Source organism: Podarcis vaucheri (assembly GCF_965113315.1).
Source record: "Podarcis vaucheri genome assembly, chromosome: 9".
Taxonomy (NCBI): domain Eukaryota; kingdom Metazoa; phylum Chordata; class Lepidosauria; order Squamata; family Lacertidae; genus Podarcis; species Podarcis vaucheri.
In genome coordinates, this window is record NC_138767.1 from 466,577 (window position 1) to 479,160 (window position 12,584).

The 12,584-nt window shown below is 57.3% G+C and overlaps 2 protein-coding genes across 3 annotated transcripts in view; one reads left to right on the top strand and one right to left on the bottom strand.

Annotated features, from left to right (window-relative positions):
* LOC309540071 (uncharacterized protein) overlaps positions 1-4,492 on the bottom strand; it is a 29,155-nt gene extending 24,663 nt beyond the window's left edge. For both annotated transcript variants that reach the window (XM_082236722.1, XM_082236723.1), the window contains exon 1: positions 4,489-4,492. The gene's annotated coding sequence lies outside the window, so the exon portion shown is untranslated. The remainder of the gene's footprint in view (positions 1-4,488) is intronic.
* LOC309541064 (programmed cell death protein 4-like) lies at positions 876-11,280 on the top strand (the record flags this gene model as incomplete). The annotated part of the gene is made up of 11 exons (XM_082238473.1): positions 876-1,428; positions 1,809-2,126; positions 2,264-2,361; positions 3,092-3,205; positions 5,038-5,259; positions 5,363-5,460; positions 7,298-7,412; positions 9,121-9,228; positions 9,388-9,498; positions 10,197-10,336; positions 10,954-11,280. 11 exons carry the CDS (start codon positions 876-878, stop codon positions 11,003-11,005), a joined length of 1,929 nt encoding a protein of 642 aa, XP_082094599.1. The 3' UTR covers positions 11,006-11,280.
* Between the last annotated feature and the right edge of the window lie 1,304 nt (positions 11,281-12,584).

Below are 12,584 nucleotides of genomic sequence, written 5' to 3' on the forward strand. Positions count from 1 at the left end.
CTAGACTGGTGACTGGGAGCGGCCGCCGAGGGCACGTAACACCGGTCTTGAAAGACCTACACTGGCTCCCAGTACGTTTCCGAGCACAATTCAAAGTGTTGTTGCTGACCTTGAAAGCCCTAAACGGCCTCGGTCCTGTATACCTGAAGGAGCATCTCCACCCCTATCGTTCAGCCTGGACACTGAGGTCCAGCTCCAAGGGCCTCCTGGCGGTTCCCTCATTGTGAGAAGCAAAGCTACAGGGAACCAGGCAGAGGGCCTTCTCGGTGTTGGCGCCCTCCTTGTGGAACGCCCTCCCATGGAAATAAGCAACTATCCTACTTTTAGAAGACATCTGAAGGCAGCCCTGTATAGGGAAGCTTTTAATGTTTGGTGCATTACTGTATTTTAATATTTTGTTGGAAGCCGCCCTGAGTGGGTGGGGTATAAATAAATAAAAATTATTATTATTATTATTATTATTATTATTATTATTATTATTATTATTATTATTTTATTATTATTATTATTATTATTAATTATGGCAGCCTTTTCCTGCTGCCCCTGACATTGAAAGGTGCGCTGCCTCTAAGCCCGGAGGCTCCATTTTGCGCCCCATTGAGAGCTCGCCGCCTCGGTCCTCGGCGCCCCTGCCGTCCAGCCCGGCTCCCTCTCCCCGCCTTCGCGCCGCCTCTGCCGGCCCGGCCTCCGGGGCGGAGCGAGCGGGGACTACGAGTCCCATCAGGCCCGGCCCCGTCCGCCCGCTCACTTCCTCCGCAGCCGCCGCGCCGAGGCCAGCCAGCCAGGAGCCCCGCGCAACGCCACGCCGCGCCGACGGGCTGCTCGACGGGGCCGCCGCCTCCTGCCTCCGCCGCCGCCGCGCCTCGCTCGCCCCCATGTCGGCCGTCGCGGCAGAGCTCCTGCGGGGCGACCGCGCCCCCTCCCTGATGGCAAGTAGCGCGCCCCCCGACGCCGCTCCGGAGGGTCCCTGCGCCGGGGGTGGGGGGCGGGACACGCGTCGGGGGGCGAACCCCCCTGCGAGTCCAAAAGACCCCAGGCGCCCCCCCGACGCCGCTCCGGAGGGTCCCTGCGCCGGGGGTGGGGGGCGGGACGCGTGTCGGGGGGACGGGCGGGCGACGGGGCGCCCCCTCCTGCGACCCCAAAGGACCCCCGGTGCCCAGACGCCCCCCACCCTGGCGGCGGGGGGCTCCGTCATCTTGGTCAGCCGTCGGGGGCCAGGCTGGCCTCTCCGCTGCCCGTCGGGGGCCGCGCGCCACGGTGCCAGCTGCCCCGCCCCTGGCGGCCTCGGGAGGCTTCTCTGCCCGGGCTCGCCCTGGCGCACTTCCCCGGGCCGAGGGGGCGAGACCCGCGTCTGCCGTCGGGGCCCGGGGAGGGGGATCCCGCTGCCGCCGCCTCGGGTCTGGCTCGCGGCGAGGGCGCCTGGGGAAAGTGCGGAAAGGCGGGCTCGGAGCTGGAAAGAGCTGGGTTCCAATTCCTCCCCGAGCCATGAAACTCGCTGGGTGCCAGCCTGGATGTGGGGGGCCCAGGACCCCTGGAAACCAGGCTCTGCCCCAGGAACATATTTGTAATGCCAGCGACTATCTCTGGGGCAGGTGGGGTTGTAACTGCCGACGTGGCTTTGAGCAGTGGCTGCAGGAGCGCCTGGACTTGGGGGGCAGCGTGGGTCAGGGGAGCAGCTTTTGGCACAGACCCAAATCCCCTTTGGGCATTCTTGGGGGGGGGCTCCTTGCCTCTAGGGCACCTGGCCGGGTACCAGGAGGCTGGGCCCCCTTGGGCCTGATCCTGCAAGGCTCCCCTGTGGTTCTCAGCCTGCCTTCTCCACCCCCCCGCCCCGCCCCGCCTGCAGGGGGCAGACCAGGCGGACTATGAGGACGAGGAGCTGGCGGGGGAGCTGATGGACGGGGGCGAGGAGGAGCCCCGGGCGTGGACCCTGCAGGAGAAGGCTCTGCACGAGGCGCGGCTGAAGGCCAAGGCCAAGCGCCGCCTGCGCCGGACGTCCTCCCGCGACTCCAACCGCGAGTCCCTCTCCGAAGGCGGGGAGCCCCTCCCCGACCCCAGCAGCCCCAAGGGGAAGAGCCACGACCGCAAATCCCGCATGGGCAAAGGCCGGGGGCTGCCCAAGAAAGGTAGCGATGCCCGCCCCCTACCCCCGGCCTCCTTGTGCCCGCTGCAGGCTCTGCCAACGGCCAGAGCGGCTGCAGCCGTCTTGGGGGGTGGTGTTTGGGTGACAGGGCTCAGCCCACCTCTCTCTCTCTCTGTCTAGGTGGCGCAGGGGGCAAGGGCGTGTGGGGGGCCCCCGGGGTGGTCTACAGCTACCAGGAGCCGGACGCCCGAGACCCCAACTACGACGAAGTGGCACAGGTACCCTGGGCCAGAGGAGGGGGGCCTGGGGGTGGTCTTCCCAGGCAGATGTCCTTTCTCCCCACTCCGAGACCTTGTCCCTCCTGCCCCACAGCCTGCAAGGGGGCATAGAGACCCCTTGGCGGCATAGAACTTGAATTGTCGAACGCAGGATGAAGGACCCCATGGCCAGGCACTGGGCACGGAGACGGCCTTCGTATGCCAGGTGCAGCTGTTGCAGTGGGTCTGGGAAGGGGGTGCCGATTGGCAAGGGATATTCTGGCTGCTGCAGGCAAGGTGGCAGCCCCCGGGCCTGGGTGGGGGCACAGGCGCCCTCCCTTCAGTGCAGGCCTGGGACCCGAGCTGGGGGGAGGCGGAGAGGGCAAGCCAGCCGCCCATTTCCTCCAGCCTCTTGAGCCCCTGGCGCTGCCCACCTGGCCCAAGGAAAAGCTGAAACGAGGGTCCTTTAACTGGAGGGGCCCCCTGCCCCTTGGGGGGTGTCTCCCGCCACGATTCCCATAGCAATGGGGCAGCCCACACCTTCTGGGGACTATGCCCCGTGGGGTTCATGGGCCGCCGGTTCCAGAAGGCTTGATGTTGCTCCGGCTTGGCTCTCTGCCCCCTTTCCAGGGGTCTTCTCTGGGTGCCCAGCAGGACTCTGCTGGAGAAAGGGGCAGGGTCCTCCAGGACGAGGGGTTGTGGGGCTTGGCAAGCCTGACCCCTCCCTCTGTGCCGCCTGGCCTCTCCCCAGGGGGACACGGTCTACGCCACGGTGGTGCCCGAGCTGGAAGAGGAGGAGCTGGAGAAGGCCGTTCAGCCCATGATGAAGGAATACTTTGAGCACGGAGACACTCTGGAGGTGGTGGTGCGTATTCCCAGGCCGGACGCTGGATTCTGGGGGGGCAGCCCAGGCCGGGAGTGGGGGGCCCCTCAGGGAATCCTGTTTCAAGCCAGAGGGGGCTCTCTGGGGGGAAGGGAGGGATGTCATGGAAGAGGAACCCCAGAATTGTAGAGTTGGGCAGGGACCCCCAGGACTCATCCAGCCCCACCCCTTGCAGTGCAGGCGTCGCAGCTAAAGAATCCCAGGCTGGCAGCCCTCCGACCTCTGCTTAAAAACCTCCTGCAAAGGAGAGGCCATTCCCTCCGAGGCGAAAGAACAGATCCAGGGACAGGGTCACTTCCTCCTCGTTCAGAATCGGGCGCTGGATCTGAGCTCTGGGGAGGGAGGGGGGCATTTGTGAGGCCAAGGGGGCCTTTTATCGGCTACTTTAAAATGAGGCTGCATTTTAAATTGCATTATATTTTTTTACTGTGATTTTATTGGTGTTAGCTGCCCTGAGCCCAGCTCTGGCTGGGAAGGGCAAGGTAAAAACAAAAATTATTATTATTATTATTATTATTATTATTATTATTATTAACAGCAGTTGGGGAAGTTGGCCAGGGCGGGGGCTCTTGAAATAAACAGAGTGCTGAGACCCTCCCGAGTGGGCAGGTGGCCTTGAGGAATCCGCCGGCAGTAAGGAGAATGGCAATATCGAAGGTCAGCGAATCCCAGCTCCCCTTTGGTCCTTAAGAGGCAGGGCTCCCCCTTCCGCCTCACCCTGAAGCTCAGGTGCCAGCAAATTTCAGAGAGGATGAAAGTTGTCCCTTCCAAGCCAACAATTCTGTGATTTCTTAAACAGGTTGCCTGGGGTGATTCCTGCACCGCCGGGGGTTGGACTAGATGGCCCTATGGGGTCCCTTCCAGCTACAGTTCTGGGATTCTGTGGGGGTGAGAAGAGCAGGTGGACAAGTCTTCCTGTCTATGCTGGGCAGAAGGGAGTCCCATTTGCAAAGGAGGCCACCAGCCCCCCTTCTATCCTGCCCACCCAAATGCCCCACTGAACAATAGAATAATAATTTATTATTATTTCTACCCTGCCCATCTGGTTGGGTTTCCCCAGCCACTCTGGGCGGCTTCCAACAGAATATTAAAATACAATAGTCTATTAAACATTAAAAGCTTCCCTAAAGAGGGCTGCCTTCAGATGCCTTCTGAATGTCAGGTGGTAGTTCTGGTGGGAGGGCGTTCCACAGGGCGGGCGCCACCACCGAGAAGGCCCTCTGCCTGCTTCCCTGTGACTTGGCTTCTTGCAGGAAGGGCAGCAGGGGCGTCTCCGTGGGGCCTCCACCATGGACTAGCAAGGACTAGCAAGTAGTGCTGGTTCTTAGCCAAGATGGCTCTGCTCTGGAAGGAGGCAGTCGTGTTTCCGAATATCGCTTGTTGGAGACAGCAGGAGGGGAGAGGTTGCTGCTTGTGGGGTTCCCATAATGGGCATCTGGTTGGCTACTCGGAGAGAAGGATGCCAGGCTGGGGGGGGGGGCATTGGCCTGATCCAGCAGGCTCTCCTAATAATAATAATAATAATTTTTGTTTATTCCCTGGCCAGAGCTGGGCTCAGGGCAGCTAACACCAATAAAATCACAGTAAAAACATAATAGGGGGGAAAGAGAGAGGGAGGGAAGAAAAGAAAAAATCCAATTTAAAATACAGGTTAAAATGCAATTTTAAATGCAGCCTGATGTCCTGCCCCCAGGGCAGTGTGGCTGTGGACAGATCCAGCCTCCTCAAAACGTCCTTGCCCGTCTTGCTCACCCAGTGAGATGGGTGGGGTGCAAATAATAAAATGACTGTTCTTCTTCTTCTTCTTATTGCAGGAGCTGCTCCGCGAGCTGAACCTGGGTGGGCACAAGGCGTCTGTGCCCTCCCTGGCCGTGGCGCTGTCTCTGGAAGGCAAGGCCAGCCACCGGGAGCTGACCTCCCGCCTGCTCTCCGACCTGGTGGGGAAGGTGATGAGCCCCGAGGACATCGCGGCCGCCTTTGACCGGACGCTGAGCGACCTCCCTGACCTCATCCTGGACACCCCCGAGGCCCCGCAGGTGGGGGGGGGGCAGGCCTAGCACTGCGAGGGGAGGCTGGGTTGGGGGCAACGGGGGGCAGGCGGACGTGTGACCCCTCCGCCCCCTGTGTCCGTCTTTGCAGATGCTGGGCCAGTTCATCGCGCGGGCCGTGGCGGACCATGCGCTGCCCCTGGACTTCCTGGAGCGCTACAAGGGGCGCGTGGACTGCGAGCACGCTCGGTGAGGGGGCCGGGCTCACGGGGGGAGGTGTGACCCACTCAGGGCTGGCATGCACCCAAGGACACGGGGGCAGTTGGCAGGCTGGTGTGCCGGGCAAACTCCGGTCCTTGGCGCAGCATAAATCAGCAACCCAGGCTTTAGAAGACGGAGCGCGCTATTCAGCAGAGAAAACTGCGCAGGCAGAGGCTGTGAGCATATTTACAAGCACCTTCTGTTCAGCGTAGATCAGGACAAAAGGAAACACGTCTGATCTCCTTCGTGTCCAAAGCAAAACAGAAAGCTGTACACAAACGGAAGTTCCCCGCATGCAATGCTGCTGTGTGTTGCAGACGTGCGACACGCAACTCTCCCGTGTCTGTTCCTTAAGGTGGAACGGAATTCTCAACACTCAGGGCCGCCTTAAGCATATCCGGTGCTGTGGTTACAGATAGGTAGCCGTGTTGGTCTGCCATAGTCAAAATAAAAAAAATCCTTCCAGTAGCACCTTAAAGACCAACTAACTAACGGTGCTGTGGTGCAAAGCTCCCTCCGCCACACACACACACACACACGTTTTTCAGGGAGGACAGCGCTGCCAGTGGGGCTGGAGGAGGCGGGCAGCGGCTGGAGGGCGGCTCCTCCGGCGGGGAAGAGGCGGAGGCTGGACGTGGCGCGGCAGACGGAGGCTCTGGGTGCGGTGCTGCTTTCGCTCTGCATGGCGGAGGTGGGCGAGGGTGGCAAGCTGATGCCAGGAGGTGCCGCATCCAGCCTCCACCTCTTCCCTGGTGAGGCATTCCCAAAGCAAAGGAATGATTGAACTCTGATTAATAAGAATACACAGAGAGGCTGGACCAGCAAGACTCTGGGAGGAGTGCGTATAATAAGAATTCCTCCACCCTGCAGCCCAGGTCGTTTTAGTCACAAAAGAACTTTTAACACAGTGTACACAAGAACCAATCAGATTTCCTCTGAGCATTTCAAAACCCCAGCATGGGACAAAGTTAAAAGTTAAAACTACAAAGAGCTAATTTCCTACTTGAGCATGCATATGTAATTCAGAGTACAGGCATACCTCGGGTTGAATGCGCTTCAGGTTGAGCGTGTTTGACTTGCGCTCCGCAGCAACCTGAAAGTAACGGAGTGCAATACTTCCGGGTCTCGCCGCTTGCACATGCGCAGACATGCCGTCACTGATTACGTTTGCTTCTAGATGCGAAAGGGGCTCCGGAACAGATCCCGTTTGTATCTAGAGGTACTGTAAATAAAAGAGGAGGCGAAGAGGAAAGCTTTTAGGAAACTCTGGAGGTCATAAACAGGAGAGGCAGGATTTACCATCTCCTTATGAACTCTCTCCCTGGCCCTTAAGATTAACAAAACTAACCACAGCTACATCAAAGCTAACTATCATCTTTCTGACCCAGGATGCCTGATGCAGCAACTGGCCTGTGTTTAGAATGCTGATATGTGCCTGTCAGGCGTAGAAAATGAACAGTAGAGAAAATGGCCAGAAATGCAGAGGCTTGTGGGATCAGAAATTATTGTCACTGAATCAAGCCCATCCAACGCCATGCTTTCATAGCGGACACAATGGCTTGATGCCTATTTTATAATTCCTCATAGTAATCCCACCTGACCCCACACTCTGGATATTTGCACTCCTTCACCTGGCACCCTCCTGAACATGGCGCCCTGGCACCATGCGCCACTATCCTCCATGGGTGAGACGCCCTTGGACCCCCTCGCCCTCCCCGCTGCCCCCTCTTCCCTGATGTGGGGCTGCCGCCTTCTCTGCAGCGCATGGGGCCAGGTTACTCCCGGGTGTCCCTCCCAACCCCGCAAAACCGTTCTCCGTTTCCAGGGCTGCTCTGGACCGCGCGGCCATCCTCTTGCGCATCAAGCGAGACGTCAACCGCCTGGACAACGTCTGGGGCGTGGGGGGCGGACAGAGGCCTGTCAAGCATCTCATCAAGGAGGTGAGGCGGAGAAATGGTTTGCAGTGAGCTTGAGAAAAATGCTCAAATGCACCGTATTTGGTGGGGGTGTAAAAACATAAAACAGCTTTGGAACAATATATGCGAAAAATTAAAGAAGATACTGAAAACATCAGTTAAGAAGAAACCAGAAGCATATCTTCTGGGTTTGATAACAGAAGACCACCCCCAAGAATAGGATAAATATATTCTTATAGGCAATGGCAGCTGCCAGGATATTGATTGCAAATAATTGGAAAGGGGGAATATGTACCCTCAAATTTTGTGAATTCCAAAATATGGCAAAATTAACTGCAATAAGAGGGAAATCAAACCAAAAAAACAAAGAGAGAATGGAGTTGTTTAAGAGAATATATAAAGAAACATTGTTTCAGAATAGAAATATCAATATGCAGAATAAGAACGACGCAGGGATAAGAGAAAGGGTAACAATAAGCAAAACATACAAAAGCTTATACCAGAACAAACTTAGTTGGTCTATAACGGGCATAGGCAACCTTCGGCCCTCCAGATGTTTTGGCCTACAACTCCCAGGATCCCTAGCTAACGGGACCAGTGGTCAGGGGTGATGGGAGTTGTAGTCCAAAACATCTGGAGGGCTGAGGGTGGGGGGTGCCTGGTTTACAACCATAATCCGTTCTGGGGGTCCGTTTGTAAACCAAAACAGGTTGTGACCCAAGGTGCACTTTCGCCAATGGGGCCTCCAAAAAACAATTTGTTCGTAATCCCCCCCCCCAAAAAAATGGGTTGTCATCCCATAAAAGGTTGCAAACCGGGACACGCATTTCTGGGTTTGACGTTTTTGTAATCCAAGGCGCATGCAAACCAAGGTACCACTGTGCACGTCTTCCAGGGGCTCGAAGGTGGAGCAGCCTTGGGGTCAGAAGCCTCCATTTCTGGGCAGGATGCATCCCCTCTGAGCACCCCAGTTGCGGAGCCCAGTCTCTCCTTCCGCAGGCCCCCCTTTGCATGGCCGCCCTTTCCAGGACTGGCCCCACGGAGCAGCGATGCTTGCAAAGGAAGCTTGCATCTCCTGGCCTTGAACTCTCCCCAGTTCTGCCAGTCGCTGTCTGGGAAGACACAGCAGCTGCTGTTTTGCACGGCTGGGGGGGGGTGGCAGATAAGGGGTTGGAATTTTGCCTTGGTGGGGATCTGGAGAGGTGCTGCGTCCTGCCTGGACCCAAATTAAAACACCAAGGCGTTTCCTTCTTGGGGGGTGGCAGAATTCCTTGCAAAACTTGGGGGGTGTCAATGCCCCACAATAGCAGCTTGCCTTTCTAGGCTTGGCTGGGGGGGGGGAGCTGTCCTGAGCTGTTGTGGGGCTCAGTGCTCCCTGCTCTTCTATTATTATTAATTATTATTTTCCAACAAATTTTAACAAATTCCAAAATTCAAATTACATTTTACAATTTCAGTTAACCCCCAGCTTCCGTTTCTGGTTTGTAACATACTTGTTTGTTCTGCTTATAATTTTATATCCCTTATATGCTAAAATTAACATGGTCTTCTTAATCTCTTCTTAAATTTTTGTCCATTGCAAGTGTATGACTCAGATCCTGCCAGTGAGTTCATTTCAGTGCATTGCTTCTGTATATACATCCTAAAAGGTTCCCAATCTTTTCTAAAAGTCTTCATGTGTGTTTGCAATGCTTCTTTCGCTGGTCTCTCACCGCCCTCTCCGCTCTTCCAGATGAACCTCTTGCTCCGCGAATACCTGCTTTCGGGCGAAGTCTCTGAGGCAGAGCACTGCCTTCGCCAGCTGGAGGTGCCTCACTTCCACCACGAGCTCGTCTACGAGGTAGCGCAGGGCATGCTTTGGGGCCCTTGGGTGCTGCTTGGGGACGGGCAGTGCCCGCCTCCGGGGGCTTGGCAGCTCTTGGCCTCTGGGCACGGCAGCCAGCCGGAGCTGGGCCTCGCCCGGTCCCCTCTGAGCCCCTTCCCGGCCTTCTTCCCCCAGGCGGTGGTGATGGTGCTGGAGTCCACGGGCGACACGGCCGTGGCCATGATGGTGCGGCTGCTGAAGGTGCTGTGGGAGACGGGCCTGGTGACGCTGGACCAGATGAACCGGGTGAGGGCCGCCCCCTGGGAGGGGCGCAGCGTGGCTGCCGCCCAGAGTTCTGCAAGGCAGGCCCAGAGGGCACAGAGAATGGGGGTTTTATGTTGTGCAGCGCCTGGAGATCTGTGGGTATTGGGGGCTGTACCAATTGGGAAAAAATAATAAAGCGGTACCTCTGGTTGCGAACGGGATCCGTTCTGGAGGCCCGTTCGCAACATGAGCAGAACGCAATCCGCATCTCGGTGTGTGCGCAGGTCACGCTTCTGCGCATGCGCGTGACATCATTTTGCCGAAACGGCGAAACCCGGAAGTAACCCTTTCTGGTACTTCCGGGTCGCTGCGGGACGCAACCTGAAACCTCGCAACCTGAAGCAAACGTAACCTGAGGTATGACTGTAATAATAATAAGAAGGAATTCTAAGTAGAAATTGAGTAAAGATTGGCTAATGTTCAAAGAATATCTTTAAATGTACGGTAAGAACACAAAACTCCCGACAGATTTGGATTGAATCTTGAAGTTTAAGGAAATGAGAAAGTCAAAATTTCTCCTGATAATTGACCAAAAAGAAGAATAAAAATGGAAGTGCGTATAGACTGGTAAGGTGCAATGCTAATGCAATCCAGCAGGGAGGCAGCCGTGCTGCTCTGGGGGGGGGTCCACCCTCAGCCCCCCCCTGCGCTGACCCCTCCTGCTTCCTCCCCCCCCCCAGGGCTTCCAGCGGGTGTATGATGAGCTGGGAGACATCAGCCTGGACGTCCCGTTGGCGCACAGCATCCTGGAGCGGCTGGTGGACCTCTGCTTTGAGGAGGGTGTCATCACCAAGCAGCTGAGAGACGCCTGCCCTGCAAGGTAGGCCAGGATCCGCCCCTCTTGCCCTCGGGGGGCTCAGGCGGGGAGAGAGCAGAGGTCCAGAGCGCCACACTTGCTGGTCTGGCGGCCTCTCGCTCAGAACAGCCTTCAGGGGCTCGGACCCTGCGGGCCGCTTTCCCGCAGGCAAACGTGCGCCAGTGGGAGGGGGGGCCTGGGCTGGTGAGCCGCTGGCCTGATCCGTCCAGCTTTCCTGATGCGCTCCTTGCGTCTGACGGGGGCTGGAGCCCCCTCCGCTCCGCCCCAATTTCTGGGAGGGTCCTTTGTTTGTCTGAACCGGAGACGGAGCAGTTTGCTAGGTCTCTCCAGTCCCAAAGCCCGCCCATCTCAGAAGAAGAGAATCGTGGCGTTGGGGGGGACCCCCAAAGGTCCTCTAGTCCAACCCCTTGCAGCTAGCTAGTTTCTCTCTCTCTCTCTCTGTGGCAGGATGGCTGCGGCCATTACAGGTCTGCAGGTCTTTGCAGCCTGGAACGGGAGTAGGTTCTGGGGTGGGGGGCCTGGGAATGGGGCAGCGAAGAGCCCAAAGGCTTTGTCTGTGTTGTGTGTGGGTTGTGTTGTCACTTCCCCCCCCCCCACTCACTCTCTCCTTCTTTCCTCAGGGGCCGGAAGCGCTTTGTCAGCGAGGGGGACGGCGGCCAAATCAAGCCCTAGCTTGACGCTTCCAGCCCTGGCCTCTGCCCCCAGCCCAGCAGGGCCTGCCAGCTTCAAGGGAGAGGCCAGGAGGCTGCGCCAGACACCCCCCTCGCCCCCCCCCACCAGAAGCAACCTGGAAAGGAAAGGGAGCTTCAGCCGCCACATCTGGGTCAGCCTGGGGAGGGGGTCAAAAGAGGGAGCTTGCCCTCTCGCAGGGCACCCCATCCGGGTCTTGCCCCCCTCCTCCAGCCCCCCAAACGCATCTCAGAAAGCTGAGGGGAGCCTGGGGCCCTGGTCCTTGGCGTTCCTGGCCCTATGGGGCTCCCTAGGGACCCAGGCTTCCTCCAACAGGTCTAGCCCCTTGCTGCGTCGCAAAAGGGCACAAATACCTCCCCCAAAGCCCCCTCCGCAGTCCCCTAATTTCTGTGGGGGGGGAGCCCTATCTTTGCTCCTTAAGGCGGGGGGGGGGAGATCTCAAGGTCTGGGGAAGCAGCTCTCGGGTATCGGGGAGGGCAGAGCGGCGTCTCGTGAGCACGGCTGGAAGATAAGGTGGGGGGCGGAGATGGGGAGGGGCCAGGTGTCCTTGCAGCGGTGGGGGGAACGGGTGGCACGTGGAAAAGCTAAAAATAAAAACGTATCCAAAGGAGCTGGCTGTGCCCGTCTCTTCCTGCGACTGGTTGGGGGCAGGGACAAAAGGCTCACGGGGGCGAAATGGCCCTGGCAGGGGCATGGGCATCACCCTCAAGCAAGTTGCAAAAGGTTTGACCGGACACATAAAAGCAAATAATAATAATAATAATAATAATAATAATAATAATAATAATAATAATAGATTATTTTCAGGCAGGTAGCTGTGTTGGTCTGACGCAATCTGAAGAAGTGTGCATGAACATGAAAGCTTATACCTAGAACAAACTTGGTCTATAAGGTCCTACTGGACAATTTATTATTATTAATTTATTATTTCTACCCCAGCCACTCTGGGCGGCTTCCAACAAAAGATTAAAATACAATAGTCCATCAAACATTAAAAGCTTCCCTAAAGAGGGCTGCCTTCAGATGTCTTCTAACAGTCAGGTGGTTGTTTATTGCCTTGACACCTGGTGGGTGGGCGTTCCATAGGGCAGGCACCACCACCGAGAAGGCCCTCTGCCTGGTTTCCTGTAACTTGGCTTCTTGCAATGAGGGAACCGCCAGAAGGCCCTCGGAGCTGGACCTCAGTGTCTGGGCAGAACGATGGAGGTGGTATACTGGGCTGAGGCCATTTAGGGCTTTCAAGGTCAGCACCAACACTTTGAATTGTGCTCGGAAACTTACTGGGAGCCAATGTAGGTCTCTCAGGACCGGTGTTATGCGGTCTCGGCGGCTGTTCCCAGTCACCAGTCTAGCTGCTGTGTTCTGGATTAATTGCAGTTTCTGGGTCAATTTCAAAGGTAGCCCCACATAGAGCGCATGGCAGTAGTCCAAGCGGGAGATAACCAGAGCATGCGCCACTCTGGCCAGACAGTCGACGGGCAGGTAGGGTCTCAGCCCCATGGAGAGTTGTGTTTCAGCATCTTCAGAGACCCAAGAAGGGCGACATGCTTCTCGCGTGGTC